General features: G+C 42.4%; 1 protein-coding gene across 11 annotated transcripts in view; it reads right to left on the reverse strand.

Annotated features, from left to right (window-relative positions):
- The window catches only part of robo2 (roundabout, axon guidance receptor, homolog 2 (Drosophila)), a 284651-nt gene that overhangs the window by 154527 nt on the left and 108235 nt on the right, over nt 1-21889 (reverse strand). For 9 of the 11 annotated variants that reach the window (XM_034207224.1, XM_034207222.1, XM_034207215.1 and 6 more), the window contains exon 2: nt 1250-1576. In XM_034207224.1, coding sequence (XP_034063115.1) covers nt 1250-1576 — 327 coding nt within the window. Of the gene's footprint in view, nt 1-498; nt 518-1249; nt 1577-14582; nt 15327-21889 lie in introns of those variants that run through there. The other 2 variants (XM_034207216.1, XM_034207221.1) reach the window with 2 other exon arrangements.

Consider the following 21889-nt stretch of genomic DNA (forward strand, 5'->3'; position numbering starts at 1 on the left):
TTTCATTTAGACTGGGAGAGCCCTCTTACAGCAATCGATAGATCAAGCTGCTGTCATGCAGTTAGCACCTGGGGGCAGCTGGGAGGCCCTCAGGAGGGCAGGGGACTGAATCCGACGCAGAGATCAACCCCCCCCCCTTCAACACACTAAGTCCATTTCCCAAGGATAACACACCTAAATCCCATTTACTTCCACTGATCATTGTAATCACCTTATAAATTATTTTACAGGTTCTCCTAAAAACATAGACAATTTCTGCAGTTTTTTTGTATGTTCACAACAATCAAGAAACATCTTCTCAACAAAAAGGCTTCTTGGCTAGCATTTGGCTCTAATAATGACTCCACAATGACTTAAGTTCATACCTACTGCAAAATGATACGTGAAGCATCCAACAACACATTTTATAGTGGGATTATCTCATGGACCTAGTCCCTGTTTGAGACACAGGACGCCCCAGGTAAAACAACAAAACGACACAAAGACTTTACACTCCACCTTATGGGCAGTTGAGGTGCCTAGGAACCGCTCCATAGGAAGCCCAGCCTGAAGCCTGTGGGGGGGGGCTCATCTTCAAAGGTCATTTGATCCACAGCTCAGGTTCTGCCTGTCAATGTTCACCAACACAGTCCAGGCAGCTTGTGTCAAATGTCCCACAGGACTTTGATCTGTGCCTGTCGTTCTACCCCCACTCACCTGTGGGAGACCCATATCTACCATACCATCATGTCTCTCTCATATAGTCTGAGTGTCTGCAGACCACTTCAATAAAACTCCCTTGAAGTAAAAAAAGATCATATTTAATTCAAGTGCTTGCTGGAGAAATACTCTGTACAACTAATTATTCCACCAAACTCAACGTGAGAACACCTCTGAGCTTAACTGTCCCTTTAAGACCTACAGGAAATGAGTGCAGTGTTTTTATAATAATAGAGAGCACAGAAAGCAAGATGAAGTCAACGCTTATAAAAAGGGTCATTTCAGTTTCCTCAAATACATTACTGATTTGTTTACTGTTATTCCCTTCAGTAGGGACGGCACTTTCCATTATGGATAAATGGAAGAAAGGGATAATAGATACTGCTGACAGGAAATGTTAAAATTGTACCTCTTAATTCTTTCTTGTGCTACATGTAAATCCAGTCTTTCCATCACCAGGAAGCAGATGATTTTTGAGTTGAATTAAATACGCAAACAAATTTGAATCAATGCCACAAAGAAATGAAGAAGAACCAGGAGAGTGACTCACATGCTACTTCCAAAGAGGCGTTGCGGCTGATGGCTTCTCCCAGGTAGTTCCGGGCCACACAGACGTAGGCTCCTTCATCCGGCTTGCTCCGTCGTCCATGGACGATGCGCAGGAAGAAGAGTGAGCCACTGGGCAGCAGCATGCGGTGGGAACGTGGGTCGTCTTTGTCCGTTTCCACCCGCTCTGCATCCTTGTACCACTCCACTGTCGGGGTTGGCCGTCCCTCAGCTTTACAGTTGAGGGTGGCGGGCTCCCCCTTGGAGACGATCAGGTCAGAGGGGTGCTCCACAATCCGGGGTGGGGAATCCTCCTGGCGCAGACGGGATCCTGAGGGAGAAAGGAGAGATACAATTAGTCATAGAATATTAGTGTGAAGAATTTAAGCCTAATTTTTCCGATTTGAAGTCAGAAGCATCTTCCATTAACATATTAGCTACCAGACCACTGTTTGGAAAAATAGGGAAAAGATAAGGGTTACATTAATAAAAACAACTCAAAGTAGCAGATTGCATATCCTTCCTAGCTAAACCTCAGGATAATACAGAATGAGCTACAGGATGTTGCAGTTGCACAGGTGCATTGTTAATTCTTTTTAAATGAAATTTGTAATAAAATGATGTCAAAATAATATTATAACTGCCTAGATGTCAATATTTGTAAGCAAAACTATGAATACATTGATTAATAAAATTCACTAAATAAAACAACTGATTTGTAACTGAACAATGATCTGCATGCATTACAGAGCGCAGCTGCCGAAGAGGTTTTCTTTTGAAAACTGTATTTATTCAAGTACTTGACCGCAACTACTAACTGCTAACAATATCCTGTGTTTCTTACTAGCTGTCTTCTAAATGAAACAATACAAATCAAGGAACAAAACTGTTTTAATAACTTGAATTAACAAACTAACATTATTTATTTTTTTACTCAGTGCCATCGCTATGCAGAACTGGAGAAACAGTGGTAAATGGATTCATCACTCCAACTAAACCAAAAGCTTTCTTTGTTTAAAAGCATTTTAAAGAAACATATATTGGACCCTTTAATCACGGTTTCAGCCATCTGCTCTTCTCACCCCTATATGCTGAGGCTTGTTGGTAATTGGACCCACGGGTGAACAGTGAGTGTAGACAGTCATCTTACATCTAAACTAATACACATACAAATCATATGTTTGGTTTTCAGCAAACAAGTCCACTGTTGTAGAAGTGTACATGTGACATGAATATGAATGTCACGGTTTAGACTAATGTCAAATGCTAATCCCCTGTGGCTGAAAACCTTTGCCCACTCCCTTTTATTAGGGCTTGCAGTGGGTGAGCTTTGGGGTCTGGCAGCTGAGATAATGGTCCCCATGTCAGAGTGCTCTGTGTGTCTGTGACCCAGCTCTTAAACATGGAGATAAGAAGCTGTAGGCCACACACACACACACACACACACACACAACACACACACCACACACACACCACACACACACACACACACACACACTACACACACACACACACACACACACACACACACACCACACACACCACACACACACACACCACACACACACACACACACACACACACACACACACACCACACACACACACACACACCCACACACACACACACACCACACACACACACACACACACACAGGCCCTGGGAACCATGCAACAATCGAGGAGTTTGATCCAGCATCAAACAATCAAAGGCACAGTAAAGGGAATAGGGGATAAGGCAAACTTTTCCAACAGCCTTTCCTTTATCCTCTTTCCTTTGAACCACGTTCAATACCCCATCAATAACTCTTATTCCATTGGCAGCAAAATATTAACCAGCCAGTGTTTTTATTAAGTAGAGTGCTTGGCCCTTTGTCTTAGAATTAGTTGTTGCAGGTGTGCATGTGATTGAGCTGAGTTGATGACTCTGCCCTTCCCCGGGGCAGTGCAGTGGGGTAATGGGCAATGCCTGCTGCACATAAGAGCAGCGTACCACATGAGCCTTTGTGCTTATGTGAGGGCTAATTTCAACATGGAATGAAGGCAACACCGTGGTGGCTTCAGCTCTTTGTTTTCCTGGCTTTGCACATGTCCACTACCCCTTAGACTTGAATCTCGAGGGAAAACTGAGACACGCCATACCCTGGTCTTTTGTACTGATCAACACAAAATACACTTCAAAGATTGGTGTGCACACAGACATACATGCACACACACTCTGTTTAAATGTGCACTAGTCCACTAGTAGTCTGGCATCAAACAGTGGCATATTGACCCCGGAACAGGAGGTGGTCTGTTCTCTCTTCTTCCTAATTTGGGCTAATTCCATCCATTTCCCCATCATTGATTAGTGATCAGGCCTGGTGTCATCCTCTAAGTGGGGCCAGAGACAGGGGTTTGTAGGAGGGAGGGGGTAGTGATATCCTGATATCCAAGTGCATGATCTAATCACAATGGTATTATGTGAAAATCTGAAAATAGACTATTTGAAGTGTAACAAAAAAACCTTTAGTATGCTGCTGTTGCTGGCAGTCTTTACAAAATTATTTTCAGCAGTGGTAGGGCAACAGGCTCAAGCAGTCTGTTTCCCTGTCAGCACAGGGGCAGAGGGGCAACTTTGTATTCTGGCAGTAAGTGACCTAATAAATGAAGCAGTAATTAACACGGTGACATTGATAAATGGAGGGCAAGATAAAGGACAGACACGGAGACCCCCATCTCCCTCAGATGGAGTGTCAAACGCACATTTATTCTTATCTCATTGGAGCATCTGCTTCCCTTATAATCCACACGCCCCGCAGTGGCTTTCCACTAAGGCCAATGCGCATGCACAGCACTAAACTGTGGCGACTCCATTCGATTTATATCAGTCTAATTTCTTTAAATCCAATTTGTATTCCAATCTACTGCCTTCTAATCACTTAAACCTCGAGTCTCCATCTGCTCTACTCTTTCCGGTGGAAATGAAAACAGCAGATGCCTCTACAATTGTCCTTTCACTGCCAGAAAAAGCTGAGCTGGGTGCAAAGAGGGCCAGACGTGACTGGACAGTGTCCTTCCTGGGTAAACGTAGTCAGGTGTAGAGGTAGAAAAGGTTAAAAGCATGTCCATATGCCATGAAATATGTTTTTAAAGAGGCTCATCAATCTTAATACTGGATAAGACAACATGTGAACCTTAAAGGTTGATGAGCAAGCTTCACTTAAAAAGTACAAAACCATTATGTCATGTGTTTGTGTTTTTTTAAACTGGCTCTCATGTGGCTCCCACACCATAGGGATGATGCCCAAGAAGATCAAATAAAACAAAACATATACAAACACATATATAGCATACACATCATCCTTCATAGATATATTTATATCCCCACCACCCTGGCACCAGGCCGAGATCCTAACGGCCCGTCTACACTACAGGCGTCAAAAAAGCTTGAAGCTGGGCGTGTCTGAGGCTTGGCGATTTTTTGCGAGCAACGCGACCAACAACCAATCACATGAATCTCCCGCCCCCGACATACAAAGCAATAGCAATGTTAAAACGAAGTAAACTGGATATAAAATCCCCAAACAGGCGAAAACCTACCAGTTCCACCCACTGTCTCTGCCACCTCCCTCCATGCCTCGCTCCTCCGGTTTGTATCCCGGTAGATCAACAGAGACTGATCATACAGCACCGGGTGATTCACTACCGCTATAATGAATTTTCCCTCCATTTTTTTGAATATGAGGAAATGACCTGCGTAGTCTCTCCCAGCATACACGCGGTTTGATTGGCTAGCGCTTGTACAGGCATATTTGCATAAACGGGATTTCATTGGCTGACGCCAGCTTCGAGCAAGCATCGAGCCTCAAAAGTTGAACATTGTTCAACTTTTGACGCCGATAGACGCTCGCGATGCTTGCAACGCCTTGCCATGCTACCCACAATGCAGTTCGGCGAAGTTTGAAAATATCCTACGTCACCCCATTCAAATGAATGGGCGAAGCGTTGAAAGCATTTTTTGACGCCTGTAGTCTAGACGGGCCGTAACAGAAGTGAAAGTCAATTTTCAGCTTCCTATTGGGCTCTCTTTCTCACTCTCTTTACGGTAAATGGGCTTTCTGTTGCCCTTTTAATGCGATCATTGGTGTTGTGCAATCAAGTGCTCTCTGAGCTGAGGCGAGTGCACTTCACTGGGTCTCAGGGCGCAAGCTCCAATCAAAATGCTGTGTTTCCCCCTGCCTGCAATAACACCACCATTACTTTTCACCACTGCTGTGCAGTCATCCTCTGCTGGAGGAGAGCAGGAACCAGAGAACAAACAAACAGGCACACAGACAGAGAATGAGATCAGAGAGGGATTACTGAACCAAACCCTGATTCTTTTCTGCCTTTTTACTTTCAGACTACTTATGTCAGCTTCAGTGTGATCAGATGCAATGTAGCTATCCAAGGAATGTGGGGTTTTACAGCATTACATATCCCTGTTATTTTTCACCATCCAAATCATGTTTCGCACTTTACATTAAATATAAAGACATACAAACATAAAAGGAGTACATAGTTAAAAAATAGGTCACAGTTGATGGTCAAATCCAGGATAAAAACACCACTTAGCTTGTTACAACAGCTTCTTTTCCCTCATGCATGTGACCACACACATAGAAGAGCTCTTTTCTATTATCTTTGTCACATATGTATTCATGTGTGCAACAGAAGGTCAGGCCTTTCATGATCTTTTTGTAATTATTTTTATTAGCTCCCAGGAGAAATTCTAGCCCACCAACCAAATCAATACCTCCACCAGTCTCGGCCAGAGCATAAAAGGAAGGGCTCCCCAAAGAGATATTAGTTATTCTGCCAACAGACGCGTGCACTGATCAGAGGTAACCCACGGCAACCTCGGACTACAGCAAAAAGTTCAAGTCACTGAGGCTCCATAAAACATCAAACATGAAACCCAAGGTCCAGGCCAAGACGCACTAAAACTATAAAAATGGACACTGAAATGGCAAAGGCTTAAACCTAGCAAACTGAGTGAAGATATAAATGTACTTAAAAGAAAAATGAATTATGCATTACATCCATGCTGTCCATTCTGAAATATATTATCCTCCCGCCCTCCACTTCTGTCTCTCTCCAACCTCCCATTCCATCTCTTTCCCTCTATTTTTATCTGCCGATATCTCTCCGTCTCCTCCACTTGCTCCCTGTCCCCATCCTACCCTCGCTGTGGGGGTGACAGAGTCATATCCGTCATGTCATCAGAAGGGAAATGTGAGACAGCGGCAGGGGGGAACTGGGGGTGGCGATAGAATGATGTTACAGGCCGTCCTCGCCTCTCCACTGGCCTGTTGCTTGACACTTGCAGGCAGGGCGTTCTGCACCCCAGATTCATCTTCTTTACCGCCAGCTGTCAGTGGCGTCACACCACATGAGCTCCACTATACCCCAATACCGGACGTACAGCTCATCTCGGTGAGGTGTCACTAAGACAACCTGCTGTTGTCCAACCCACTGCCACTGGAATATAGAGAGTGAGGGAGTTTGAGTTCTATAGCTATCTAGGAAGCTCACATGATGGGCTGGGTTCCACCTCAGTGCTCTCCATACTGCCCCCCTCCTATTTTCTGCCAATATCTATACTCTGGAAGCATACACAAGGGTCATTCTAGGACTGTGTGCAAACTCTTACTGCATCCATGCGAGCCTCTAACAAATATCAGATAGAATTCCACTTTGAGTGTATTTTGGGCAGTGTTGTGGCAGGGTCCTATTGACTCTGCAACTGTGTATTTGCCCTCTCTACCCCATGCAGATGGAATATATAAATATATTACTGTGGGAAACAGAATATCTTATTTTGCTGCGTAGGGCTGATTCACATATTGTGCATTTCAAGCAGTTTCTACCTTTTTCCCAAACTAACCCCATTCTAACTCTTTATTCTACTCTCAGTAGCCAAGAACTGAAAGAATGATGTCTTTTTTATTCAGCAGATGGCCTGTGACAGAAGAGCTGAGATTGCTGACTTGAGACTAAAGCAGGAAAATTAAAACACCAGTTTGGACCTCTTTATGGTGAGCAGCAATGCGTTGATAAGGACACAGCTTTATGCTTGCTTTATATACATGGCCTAGTGTAAGGAATGAAGCACCAGCTCTGTGGGACTGTCAGGCCCATGGAAAGGAGACTAAACTGTGTGATGCAGATTAAATGATTTCCGATACCGGGGCCACTCAAGCATGTACCTCGCTGCACCACCCCACCTTTTTCAGCCCTCTCTCATCTCATGCACATCCTTCTGAGTAGCCATTTTCTTCCCAGTCTCTTCTTTGCACCAGTAGCATGAGTTCATGTCAACTTGCTCCGTCCAGCAGTGCTCATCACTAGCACATCTATGGCTGTAGAGCACAATTATCTTCAGTCAACTCAGTAAAAGTGCTTAAAAAAATCAGATACGCAAGCGGCAAGGATCTCAAGATATGTGTGTGTGCGGTGTGTGCATGTGAATGTAGACACAGCTGGGCGCAGAATTTCACATCAATTCCCTCCTTTCAAGCCATGCTACTCTAAACAGTTCCTACTGAGGTAAGTGCAATTAAATGAATGGCATCAATTGATTCTCCCTCAAGCATTGTAATCTCTTTACCTGCATTGCTGAGCTGCCCCAGTAGATTGAATGGGGCCAAATAAATATGTGCTTTATTGCTTTAGAAATGAAGTAGACAGGGAGGGGAGGGTGGAGGAGAAGGCCTTCAGGTATCCATGATCCACTGTGTTGAGAGATGAGTGGATAATTGGAGTAGCGCTGCGGGTGCCGACCTGTAGTGAACACATTGCAGTGTCCCTGCATGTCAATGCGGGCAGTCAGGCACCTCCAGCCACTGCAGTGCTCTTCAGACCCACATCGTGGGGACATAAGAAAAATGAGTTGAAACCACACACCCTCCAGTGATGGACTCAGAGAGCAGAGCGGGGTAATGAAATGGTCCTTATAGCTCTGTATTTTTGTAAGGTGCAGCATTCCAAGTCAAGATGAGATTTATTAAATGTTTATTCCATGGGGCACTTCATCTGGTCTGGCTTAGGGTGATAGGGTCAAGAGCAAGCGCAGTAAGTGGATGAAGGACTCATTCAATTTACTCATAAATCCATGCTAACACAAAAAAACAATGGGCTTTGATGGTTATAAATGGTGCTCACAAACACATTCCCACACCCAGTTTCATAATTCTACCACTGGCTGGGTGTTACCGGACCTCTAAATGACAAATGCCTGAGAGCAGCCCTGCAGAAAAAAATCATCACCATCCTGGAAGTGGAACTGGAGAGTTCAAACGTTCAAGGATGCGATTAAGGTTTTCTTCCTACCCGCCACAATGGTTGTGACACTTGGCCCGTGCCACGTTCCACACTGAGTCTTCAACCACAAAGCCAGTCTCAACAGGAGCCATTATATACAGTAAATCAACTCCCCCCTGGTCATGGCGGCTCGCTTTACAAAGCAGTATGGTGCCACGCTGCAGCTGCAGCGTGGAGGCAACAAGAAAAGATTCCCACAGCACTGAGATACAGTGCAGGCCTTATTACTTACAAACCAGTATGTATGTATTAATGCAACCTTCTTGAAAACGTTAATGCCTGTAAATCAGGAAGCTTGATCATTTTTTGAAGCTCAACCGTAAACATGATTTAAAGTATTCCAGTATCTATAAGCACAAAGACAAAGTGATTGCAGGTTTTTTGTTTAAACATTGCCAGGGAAAACTATGTCTTAGTAATGAAACTAATAATATGTGTTTTTGCCAAAGTCGAGAATATTGACATAGCCCATAGGAAATGTAAGCAGCATACAGTACAGAAATGATAAAAGACCTCCAGGTTACTGTAGTTTCCACACTGAAACAATGGTTTGGCAAGTGATGGTGTATAGTTAGGACGTTTTTCACGTCTTTGGTTTTAGATCCCCAGGTGGGACTGGGAAGAAAATGTACGAGCTGTCATGGCTGGGTGATCCATAGACCAAGACAGGGATGGTAATAGTGGAACGAGACACTTATTCTCTGGCTCCACCTCCCTGAGCGGCATTACAGCTGCACTGGACAACTGCTGTGTGTGACGGATGTGTACTCGAGTGTCATGCTCTGGCTGTCCATCTTCGCACATCTCACACTGAGAGACAGCTCATGCATTTTTAACACTAGGCCTGACCTCATCTTTAAGACACTCCGCTCAGGTACAACTGTCACACAAACTCTTGACAATGGAAACAAGCAGGTATGCTACTGACTGAAAACAAAGGGAAGAAAAACAAGATGTTTGATAAAACTGGAAATATACTATAAACAGTGAGTAAATACAGTGTGTATTCAATTAATGTGCATTTATTTAGTTACTTTTATTTGTTCCTTTTGCTAAATAAATGCTCAATGCAGTCACAGTGCCTTCATGGCTGCCAGTATGCATTTGTGTGTTTCTGTGTGTTAACAGTTTGTGTATGTATAGTTAGTTAGTTGCATGTACTTCTCTGAGTCATTCAACCTTGACATCGCTCCCTTCTACCTGAAGGTTGCTGCGATACAGCCGATCACAGGACAGAGTGAGGGCAACGGGATACAGAGTAATTAGACGCTTCCTCAAACACGCCGTTTTCAGTGCAGCATGCAACATAAAAACACTGATAAGAAAACACATGCTGTCTCTTCCAGACAGTCAAAGGCATCACAGGAATTTAGTGAACTGACTTCCGGTCTGCATTTTGGCATGCTCTTAAGATAATCGAGTTTTGGGGAGATAAGAATGCTGGTCACATCCACGCTGCAACTGAGTAATCTGTCCTACACACATACACAGTTTGTATCGTAACGGCTGGCAGGGTATTTGCAATAGATCAATAAAGGTTCATTCACTATATTCTTATCATCAGGGATTATAGCGGTAATTAGATCCTCGTCTGTTTCAGTCTGTTGGCCGGCCTTAATCGGCTGTTTGGGAAACAGAGGCAGAGCAGGGATTATATCTGTGTCTTGGGGCCCAGAGGGGTAAGCACAGGTGTGATCCTGTATGTGCAGGTGTGTGAGACAGGTGAAGTCTTCATAGTCAGCATGCTCAATTCATCATATCACTCCTCCCCCATCCCTCCCCTACCTTCACACATGCTCCCACTATATTGCCATCACAGGTGTACAACAACCCCCTCACTGTTTGAATTCCACCCTTATGGACAGTCCCGAGGTAGGATAGTGTGTGTGTGTGTGTGTGTGTGTGTGTGTGTGTGTGTGTGTGTGTGTGTGTGTGTGTGTGTGTGTGTGTGTGTGTGTGTGTGTGTGTGTGTGTGTGTGTGTGGCCTAGCATTACTATACTTGTGGGGACCTAAATATGTTTACACAGTCACGTGTGGGGACTCGCCTCCCTTATTGGAGGTCCCCATGAGGGGAATCATTAATTTTAGGGTGAAGACTTGGTTAGGTTTAGGGTTAGGGTAAGGGTTAGGGTTAGGCATGTTATGGTTAAGGTTAGGATAAGTCTCCAGGAAATGCATGTAAGTCAATGTAATGTCCCCTGAAGTGATGTATACATGGTGTGTGTGTGTGTGTGTGTGTGTGTGTGTGTGTGTGTGTGTGTGTGTGTGTGTGTGTGTGTGTGTGTGTGTGTGTGTGTGTGTGTGTGTGTGTGTGTGTGTGTGTGTGTGTGTGTGTGTGTGTGTGTGAGAGAGAAAGAGTAAAGAAGATGGGTCTGGGTTAGTTTGGAAATATAAATCGGATGTGGAAAGTATACTAACAATTTACCGTATAGCTTACCTGTGTTTTGATCTCTCACCCACTTTTGGTTTCTTTAGGCAAAAGCATCAAAGCATTAGCACTTTTCCTACTCTGTAAATGCCACGGGTATGCTTGGCTGAGGCTTAATAAATAGGAGGTAAACCAGGGAAAAGTGGTATTACCTCCACTGCATTCGCTGATCTTACAGCAGAATGAGCCATGTATATCAGTCTGACACTGATATTTTCTCTCTCGCTTCAGCACTATGAAATTGTAAAGACATTAACCAGCGTGATCCGAGGAACAGCTGTGAATCCTTTTATTTTTCAGTGATCACAGAGCAGTACTTTGGACTTAAAAGAAGTATGCAGAGCTCAAATATATTCTCTTCAAACCGAAACGTGTAGAGGGATGGCTGCTGAAACGTGATCCAAAAGGTAGCAAGACCTGGCTGTTAAAATATCATAGGAGTTGACAGGCCCTAGTCACTAGTCAAGTAACACTTATCACTCACACACACACACGCTCATCTCATTCTTTGTTCACTGGTCATTCACTTACTCTTAATATCACCACCTTTGTCTTTATTCTCCACTCATATTTGACATTAATCAAAGAGCAAACAGCAATTCACCATGATGCAGTGGAAAGTGCTTTGCTCGACAGTGATGAGACCGCAGGCGACAGTAGAGGGGAGCTTCCTCTAGATCTCACATGAAGGTTCATCATTACACCACTCCTATTCCAGCAAATGATCCGCAATTACAATAACGCTGCCTAAACGCTGCCAACTTGAGCAGAACAATCACATTTGGGGCGAGACATTGCAGTGGCTCTTACACAATGACCTCAGCCCGCCTCATCATTCACCTAGACTGTTTTAATCTGGGATTACTTACCATTATAGGGCAGTACTTTAAACCTCATTCAATCATGACCATCAACAGAGCTGTTAGTCTTCAGTGCGCTTTTGTTATAAAGCTTCATTCTCGCCATTTCCCTTTAAAAGATTACGCTGTTCAACAACAACTCTTCTCTCAATTTTGTATTTCATTACACTCAGTCAGACTCTCCCTCCTCTTCTTCTGTCCCTAACACATACACAACCACTCTGGGTTTGAGTTTCTCTTGACTCAGCAATGCATTACTGAAACCACAGCCCTGCTCGCAGAGAGAGAGAGAGCCGTGCACTGTCTAGGCCACCAAAGACCCCAAACTAGTCCTCTCCATAGCCTCTTAGACAGATTTAAGACCATATTTCAGCACCTCTCAGTATGTCAGCCGGGATGGATGTGATGTCACCGGCACCTACATCAGACACAAGCATGCAGGAGGTCTCAGAATAGCAATAAGGTCAGGAGTGTGTGTCCACTATGCAAAGCATGTTCTAATCCAGCTTCAAAAGCAGCATGCTGGAGTTTAAGAGATAACCAGGCAGCTGCTGACTGATGTATTCCTGGAAAAAATATTCTACTGCAATCAATCTGATTCTTAAAGTGTTACCCTGCTTTAAGATGCACAATCTCTTCCAGCCCTGCAACAACACCCAACAAACACTCCCTCTATTCTCTCTCCATCTCACCTTTTCCCTGATTTCCTACACACTAGCAGTATTAATCACAGCACACTAAACAGTGCCTGACGCCATTCACAAGGCTTGGCTTTGTTGGCTATGCTGCCCAGTGAATACAACTCCAGACCTTTTTGTCTGCCTAAGTGGACTCTTAGAGGAAACTCCTCCCTCTCCAAGGACCCTCAGATTACCTCTGAAAAGGGCTGGGTGATGGGTGAGTTCTACTGGGGGGGAGAGGGACAGCAAGGAAGAGGGGGGAGGAGGGTGACAGGCAAATGATTGGGAAGATCCACTGCTACCAGGGAGATGTGCACCCTCTCCCTCTGGACAGCTAGCAATGCCATCAACCATTGCCTAGCAACCAGTGGGTTTGGCTCCACAGAGTGAAAGACACCAAAAAAAAGGTAACAAGAAAGAAAAGAAAGATTTAAATCCTAGCAGAAAGAGGGCTTGATTTGCTACCTTCACACGGCAGGAGAAGCAAAACTTGCAGCTGTAAGAAACAAAAATGGGAGTTGACAGGTGAAAGAAAATAAAAATGGGCCCTTGCAGGCAGTTGCATTCACTGACAACAAAAACTCGGCTTTGCATACGGCTAAGTAGTACAAACAATACAAAGCAAACATGTGTGAATCATCACTCACAACATAGTGCTGATATAAGGTTCCAGTATGTGTTTTGTCAGGATTATGATTCCCTCATTCTATGATCACAAGCCCTTTGTGTGCGTGTGAGACAACCGCAAAAAGGTGTGTCCAATTCTAGAAGCACTAAAATTCAATCAGACTTCAGGTTTATGCATTTAAAAGCAATACATCTTAATGCCCGCCATCATTCCACCAGTCACAGGTTGGACCAATCCCAATCGCCATTTCCGTCACCTCAGCCGTCCTATTTTGATGATTGATGTGAGTCATCACATTAACTCTGCAGTCCAGGCTGTTTTAATTCCTCCATTAAACCAGTGCTCTTGTAGGCCAGTGAAACCTAAGAAACCTCATGAAATCGTAAAAAGAAAATATGCTGACTCTGCGGCTGATAGGAAGAAGATGGCTAAAGCTTTTGGCTGAAGAAATTAAACAGTATCAATCTAATTTGCATTATTATTAAAGTTTAATCAAACAAATGGGAATAATAAACTGGGGCACTGGCCCAGGTGGATTTAAGCCGGTTTTCAATTAAATGCTCAACTGCTGCAGTTAAATCCTAAAGGGAAATGACCACAGCAGAACCATGTACTACAGGGCAGAGGCAGGGAGATATATTTTGCCAAACATGTCCAACCCAGTAAACCTCCCATCTACAGGTTTGCATTAATTGATTTTGAATTACACTACTTTTGATTGTGTATCAGCTAAATAAAGAATGGCATTTTTGAATAGTTTGCCATAATCAAAAATCGAATTATTTAACAACATTTTCTCCACTTCTCCATTATAGATAATCAGCAGCCACTGTAACATAACATGAGAATCATTCATAAAGAAGAGTTTCACAGAGAGGAAAAACACACTGGAAACCCATTATATATATATATATATGCACATTATTCAATTATGTACTTCTTATAATGCACTGATGTTGCTTCTTCTATCTGTTGCACACAAAAAATCAGCTAATGCTTGCCCAAATATTAACCTCTTGAGAGCCGAGCATTATCTGCATTAAGTTAAAGAGTTATATGTTGAATTATGCTGCTTGTTCATGTATTAATCTAAGTTAATTACTTGAAAAAAGCATGTTATGAAGTATTAATTAAATCACAACTCATTAAGGGAAGCCGATTTAACATCAGGTAAGGAGTAATTTTCCGAGTTAAAAGTATAATAATAAAAGTGAAGTGATTTAATGACGTATATTTTCCCCCTTCAATAAGTCCAATAACATACAAAACAACATTGATTATAAATAAAAACGCGGTAAAGAGAAGAATGGCAGTGTCTGTGAAGGTCTGCCCAAACCACTAAATATTAAAACATCCGTAAGAAGTAGTTTTATATAAAAACATGTTAGGCAACTTACCATCAACTTGAAAATACAGTAATCCGCCAACAAGGATGAACGCTAGCGGACCCATACTAGCATATTAACCATCCACGGCGGGCGCACAGATCCTCGATTCCACTGCAAAATTGTTTTTCCAAAATGACAGGCAAGTCTACTCCGTGTTTGTGGGAGTTATGTAAAGGTCCTAGTTACTGACAAAAGCCAGTTTCATTGTCCACAAATTGAGAGGCTCCATTTCAAAGCATGTCATCCGGAGCTGCTGGGGGTGTTCATATCCAGCAAAGCTTCAGACCAAACTCTCGGAGTAAGGTCCCTACTTGCCCCGCGAGTTCATCCGTGATATCTGCTATTTCTCCAAGATGAGCTACTACACAAACGGAAGCCCACACAGGCTGTGAGAGGAGAGACTTAATCTACTGTATGTCCACACTTGAAAACAAACGCAGGCTGGGCTCTTCCTCGCAGGTATTCGGTTCCTCGGGAAGCGTCTCTGGCACCTTTCAAATATTCAGCGGTGTCTCCACAGTTCAACACATGGCTCGGCTGAGACTCTGACTGGAAACCAGCCTTCAGCTCTCATGCATTCCCTAAAAGTTGTTTTATTACAACGGGAACCAGCTCCCAAAAGACCCATGTACTAAGCCTGGGATAAAAGCGATGTAAGAGTACAGTCGCACTACAAGTCAGTCCAACATCCTCCTTCTTTCTCTCTCTGCTTTTTGATTTCAACTGCTCTGCCGCTAGGAGCGCACCGGCACAGCCCGCAGCTCAACAACAGTCCGGGAACACAGCAGCGGGGAGGAAGAGAGCAGTATGGAGAGAAAAGTCCAAGAGAGCTAGGATCTCAGTAAAAATGTGCCTATAGTTGTGAGGAAATTAAGACTAGACTGTTAACCCTTGTTCTACTGGTAACATTTTAATTTTAATCAGAGAGGTTTTTAAGAGGAGGATAAACCCACATAAACTAACATGTTATGACTTGACTTATAACTTCAAATACTTCAAAGTCATTATTTATCACATTATGTGAAAACTATAGGCTACTGATGACTATATTCATGTGGGAAATATACAGTAAGTTTAACCACCAATATAAACTGGGGAAATTGTGCAAAATCAAAGCCAACAGGTAGCACATGTGACAACACAAGATAAGCTTTTAATAGGAAAAAAAGTCGTTTTGAAAAGGAAATAATGCCACAAGTATGATACAAAATATATTTCATTATCAGTATAGGCATTTTAATGATGCAAGATAGAAGATGCTGAATGGTACATGGATGTTAATGTATTGAGATATTGAAGCAGAATTGTAAATATGATCTCTGTCATAAATCAATGAGTGATTGAGCAGACCCTGCATGAAGATGAGGAGAGGCGGCCTCTCTGCATACATGAGTCTTTTTCAGGGCAGAGTGTGCATACAAAGACAGATCACCCCTACAATCCCCTTTGTAATTATGGACAAAATTAGGTAATATGATTTGGCACAGCAATCACAGATACGTTGAGGTTCAGAGATATAGAGGGGGGGGGGGGGGGGTCATGTATGTGGTCTGCATTACTGCCCAGCAACCCGTTTCATGTTTTCTCACTCGTTTTGTACACAGTGAGCTATGAGCTATGAGCTCCCCCTACTGGTGACAGTTATAGCAATCCTCTTGGCACCGGGCGTTTTAATACAGCCCTATCATGTGGTTTTTAAAAGAAGAGCTACATGTACTAAACATGTAGCTCTAGTCGATTTTAAGAAGGTAAGATTAAGCATATTTAATAAATGGCATTTATTGATTAATAAATACCACATCAGAAAAGCTCAAATGAAATTACTGGTAATTTATTATAAAACATGTTAATTAACAAGAGCACTTCAAGGGGTATTTAACAAAATGAAATATGTAGGCTACTTTTCACTTTCCCCCACTTTACACTACACAGCAAATCCATGCTTTATTTGTATTTTGTCTAACTGACTTACAGAATACAAAACGAGCTGTATGAGACCTCAAATTAACATCTGAAGATTTGTGAGATCAATCTTAAAAGTTGGTCTTTTTGTTTTTACCTGAGCAGACACGACACCAGCAGGAGCACAACCTTAAAGGCTCAGAACACTTTATGATTTACATCAAAGTCAGCAGAACAAAGCTCACAGTATGTTCCCTGAAGGTGTCTGTGAAAACCATACTCTCCCAATACAAACTACAGAGCCTAACACCATGACAGGATGGCTTCAGCAAAGGGAACCACTTCTATTGCCTTTAATAATAGCTTTGACTGCTCATGTGTTTTTTTTCTTCCGTTTGTTTGTCAAGCTGCATGTTCGGGCTTGCCCTATAAAAGCCTTACTGGGAACTGAAACATGTTGGAAGTTTACTAGCTTGCTCCCATTGCAGGCAGCGCTTGTCAGCCGGCCAGACACAGTGATTTGTCTTCATATTTTAATATGTTTGTGAGCTGCATGCAAATGCTGTCTTCTCAGGGCCTCCAGTGTCCTAGATTCTAACAGATGCATGCAGCCACACACACAATCACACACAATCACGCATTCGCACACACACACAGAGTGCCAAACCGGAATTTATTGTGTCATCAGTGTTGCTGACGGTTCGACAAAATGAAAGAGCGAGAAAAGAAGGGAAATAGAGAAAGGTAATTCACTAAGAAGAAAAGCATGCTTCAAACATAAACAAAGGTGTGTTTGGCTTCATTGATGGAAAAGTAAGTAGAGTGTAATTCTCCCTGAAGCACTGCCTTTTTATTCCCCACCTTCAATCACCGTATCAGGAACAGAGGCAGTGATATTCCCCTGGTTTCTAAATATCAACTGAAAGTGGATTTATTTGTATTAACTGGAGGCTGTGTTTACTCAGGGCAAGGCATGGTACATAGAAATGAGATCATGGGGCTAAGCCATGTACTGATAATGCTCGTGGATACTAAAGTATGAGCTTATGCTTCATTACACTGGAGGAAGAACCTCATAGGTTTATTTTTTATTATGGTGACATGATTAAGATTACAGGCTTTTCTGTGTTGACTCTGTTTTTTATTTAAAAAAACTGAGAGCATGCAAATGAGGTGTAACCACACACAAATAAGTGTGACGTCAAGTCACTGAAAGTAAAACCTAGGAGGAGCTGTGGTTGACACAGATGAAACCACAGATATTAAAAAATTGACGTGAAAAACGCGGTCCTGCATGCAATTATACTCCTTGTCCCCCTTTTTTTTCATCCCCTCCAAGACAATTTGAGTTTTCCACCAGATGCTGAAATGGATCATTTGTTTTAACCTAAACCAATCATGCCACATTTACTGTCACGTTTTTGTGCAATCATGTGTTTTTTAACTAAATCAAAACTAATAATCAATCAGATGATTTCCCATTATTGTCCTCAGAACATCTGCTCAGTGATGGTTCCTGGGTGGAGCCGTTCATTAGGAGGGTTGTTATCCCTGACCCACATCTATCCTTGTCCACTTCTCCAGTGACACGACGTTAACCAGTCAAGTTGACTCCCAAAGACTTGTGTACCAAAATAAAGTCAAACTATGTCTTCTATTAATATATCAGCGTGCTATACGGAAGACATTTCAAGCAGTTAAAGAAGGATTGATGTGATCAGTTCAAAATATTAAGTGCTGCACCCGTTGATAACACTATCCTATTGATGTGTCCTGTAAATCAAAAAGGCTGTGTTGATTGTGAAGCCTTGTGAACATGAAGTGCTGCATTGTCGTTGTTTTTGGCCAGTTTAAGGCACAGCTGAATATCAATAGGGGGTCCCCAAATGGCGAGTGTGATATCTTGGAAACAATCACGAGTGTGTTCAGTGGCCCATTCCAGCAGACATTTCCTGGATTGTAATTGCTTTTAACTAAGGTGCAAATCAAATGCAAACTATGAATCAAACGCAGACAGTGACAGAATGTGTCGTTTCAGCATAGCTGCATTTGTCTGTATGTGTGTGTCGAGGGGAGAAAGAGGAAAGTGTTTTTAATTGTGCGGCAGGTCAGAGGTTCAGGTAGCAACATCACTCATGATCAGATCAGAGTGGTATTTGGGGAGCTCTTAGCTGGATATCTTTCATGGCTGAGTATCCCCTTACTGGGTTTGGGTCTCTGTGTAGGGATGATTAGGAGCTGAAGGTGGGGGGAGGCGGTGTGCTGATGTGTGGAGGGGTGATTAATGTAGATGTCACTAGCGGCCCTCCCTCATTCGCTCCTTCCCCAGCATCCGTAATGACACCTGGGGAAGGCAGAATGGGTGTACCTGCAGCCCAGGCTCCCTCAGCAGGGCATGATTCTTCCCCATGATCCTCCTCTGTCAGCAGTCCTGTCACTGGGCTCAGATCAGACCCTTATTAATGGGCCTCTATGTCAAACATAGATATTAAGCTGTGCTCTGTGCCGCACTATCCTCGGCAACAACACCCACATAGGCACACACTGACACGATCATTTCTATACAATACAGCAACACGCACACGCACAGGCACACACACACACACACACACACACACACACACACACACACACACACACACACACACACACACACACACACACACACACACACACACACACACACACACACACACACACACACACAGCACTCTCATAACTCAAACACACATCACAACATGAACGTTTCAACATTCGCTGAAATATTACTTTCTTATTTAGCAAGTTTTGGGTAATTCCAGAATTGGAGGACATTTCATGTCCCCCATATAGAAAATCTAATAATCCATGCCCAAAATGCTAAAACATGCACTTGTTGTGTTAAACATACTTGTCTTGAAACAAAATGTATATAAAGTTGTAGAAAAAGTGGTTTCAAAATATTATTTAAATTATCGAATAGCTCTCGAACATCCCCTTATATGGCATTTTTCTCTTGTCCCGCTTCTTGGTGACCAACTTGCATGTCAAATTTAACATTTAAAATAGGGATTTTATTTACTTTTTTTGGTATTATTCTATTGATATATGTCTCTTGTAATGATAAAATCAATTTGTTAAATCATAAACATATTTTAAATAACAGTAATTTTGCACAGAAGGTGTGTCCTTCAACATGCGTTCAACCCTGTTACCCAAACCTTTTTAGATTGGCAGAGGAAGTGAAAAAGCTGTAAGTCAGATGACACAGTGGAAAGGACATCAGAAAGCCATGTGCCATGGGTAGACCAAAACTAAGTCCTCTCTTTTATTTTTCATATTTTTACAATCTTTTCAGTCTTAAAAGAGTGTGGCACTCTGACCCACTCAACCCTGTTACTGATATTATCAGAATAAAGCATATTCATTTCAAAGTTATCTTTCTTGCATTAGATATCCAAGTTTGTCCTTGCTACATCTAGCAATAATTCCTGAGGTTAAAGCTCAAATTAGCATTGATTTTCAACCCTGTTACTATAATTAGAGTAACAGGGGTAATTCTTCATTGGAAAATATACATTTGATGCCTAGCTGGGCAAATCACTTTTTTTGATGGTTTATTATCTGTTTTTCTTAAATACATTAAAAAAAATTATAAAATAAAAGGTTCATTTTTCAAAAATGTTGGTGTCTAAATTGTCCTCCAATTCTGGAATGACCCTTTTACGGATTCAGTTCCAGCATGACAAAGAATCCATAGATCTATTATATATCTCTGCTTCCCTCTCTACTTTCTCAGTTTAATACACACAACCCAGTAGCACATTATGCTGAAAAAGTGACAAACCTCTCACTTTGATGCATTGTCCAACAATGTAAATCATTTCACACCGGCAAAGGTTATATTGGAAACTGAGTAAGGCTTAAAGTCGGTGGCAGGCTGAACACATGAAGACCCAAAGAGCTCAAAGAGTGGCAGAGTCTCAGCAGCTTCCACTCATTTAGGCATTTTGACTCTGTGGCTTTAATTTGATAAACAAAAATAACTTTTAAGACGTTTTGAGAGACACAACACAGCATATCTTTGTTTGTTTAGCCCCATGTTTTACAGTCTAACATGTAAAGGTAGTCACTGTGACACATGTTTAATTCTGTTCTCTGTGATACTCCCTAGGAGTGACTGAGGGACACATCTGGAGGACACAACACCTGAGCTGGATGTGGAGAGGCTTCTTTCAGCAGGACATAAACTATGTATGTAATGCATCGCCCTGTCTTTCTCTGCGTTCACTGAAAGGTACAGGAAGTCAGATAGGGGCACCCTATCAAATGTTCCTAAACTGGGGATTACTGTATAGGAATTTTTGCTTTGCACATCGAGCTCAGCTCTGTCATTTCACATTCTGCTCTCCCACCTTCTGTCTAAGCTATCCGTATATGATTGTGTTTTCACATTCAAGTGATCCTGCAGGAACTATGAAGCAATTATATAGGAAACAGTGGAGCAAATATCCATGTTCACAAACTCATCAAATTGGGATTAAGGAAATGTTTAGTTTATGTCTAGAGGTAACCCTTTGAGCCTCTGGACATGTAATTATTCTCTTTTAAAGGAATGCTCCACTCATTAGATAATTAATCAAAACTTCAGTATTTAGTGAAACATTATGTTTAAACCATACCCTGAAGAAATCAGCGATATTCCCCGGTAAATAATGATTTTATATGGGCTCAGAACAGTCTCATAATACACACATGCGCACAGAAGGATTCACACTTGTATTTCATGATCTGCAAAAGGATTCACACTTGTATTTCCAGATCCACACTTGTGTTTTTCAATGCACACACAAATGTATTCCGTTTCATATACATGTAAATAAAATCCAAATACAGAAAAAAGTTTTACATATGTATTTTTGATCCTGACATATTTGTTTTCCGTTTAAAACCTCTGCACCTACAAACACAAACCGCTTTCTGTGCACGGATCGCTGTGCATTCGTGTGTGGGTTTTTTGAGACTCCCCTGACGGTCAGCCGATTCGTACTTGTAATTATTTCTATCTATAGCCAATCAGATGTCTCCTCAATTCTAAGCCAATCACATGAGCGCGCCCCCACGAGGGTAGATTTCTTGCGTTCATGACGTAGCGCTTCATGTACGCATTTTGCGCAGTCCGGAGCTGACAGCTCCATGGAGCCTGCCTGCAGGCGCTAATCTCAGGACACCCTCCACTCTCAGTAGAGCGCCACTTTCCGAACAGGAAATGCACGCAAATACAAGCCTTTATATTATTAAGGTACAGCGCCACTTTCCAAACCATTGATGAATGCTTGTGTACACAAAAACGGCAGGCAAAACCGTTTTACATGAGTGTTTCCTGTATGGCGAATACAGCTGCTTTATTTATGTCTGTATGAAGTTGTTGTGAG

The sequence above is a fragment of the Gymnodraco acuticeps genome, unplaced genomic scaffold, assembly GCF_902827175.1.
Source record: "Gymnodraco acuticeps unplaced genomic scaffold, fGymAcu1.1, whole genome shotgun sequence".
Classification (NCBI taxonomy): Eukaryota; Metazoa; Chordata; class Actinopteri; order Perciformes; family Bathydraconidae; genus Gymnodraco; species Gymnodraco acuticeps.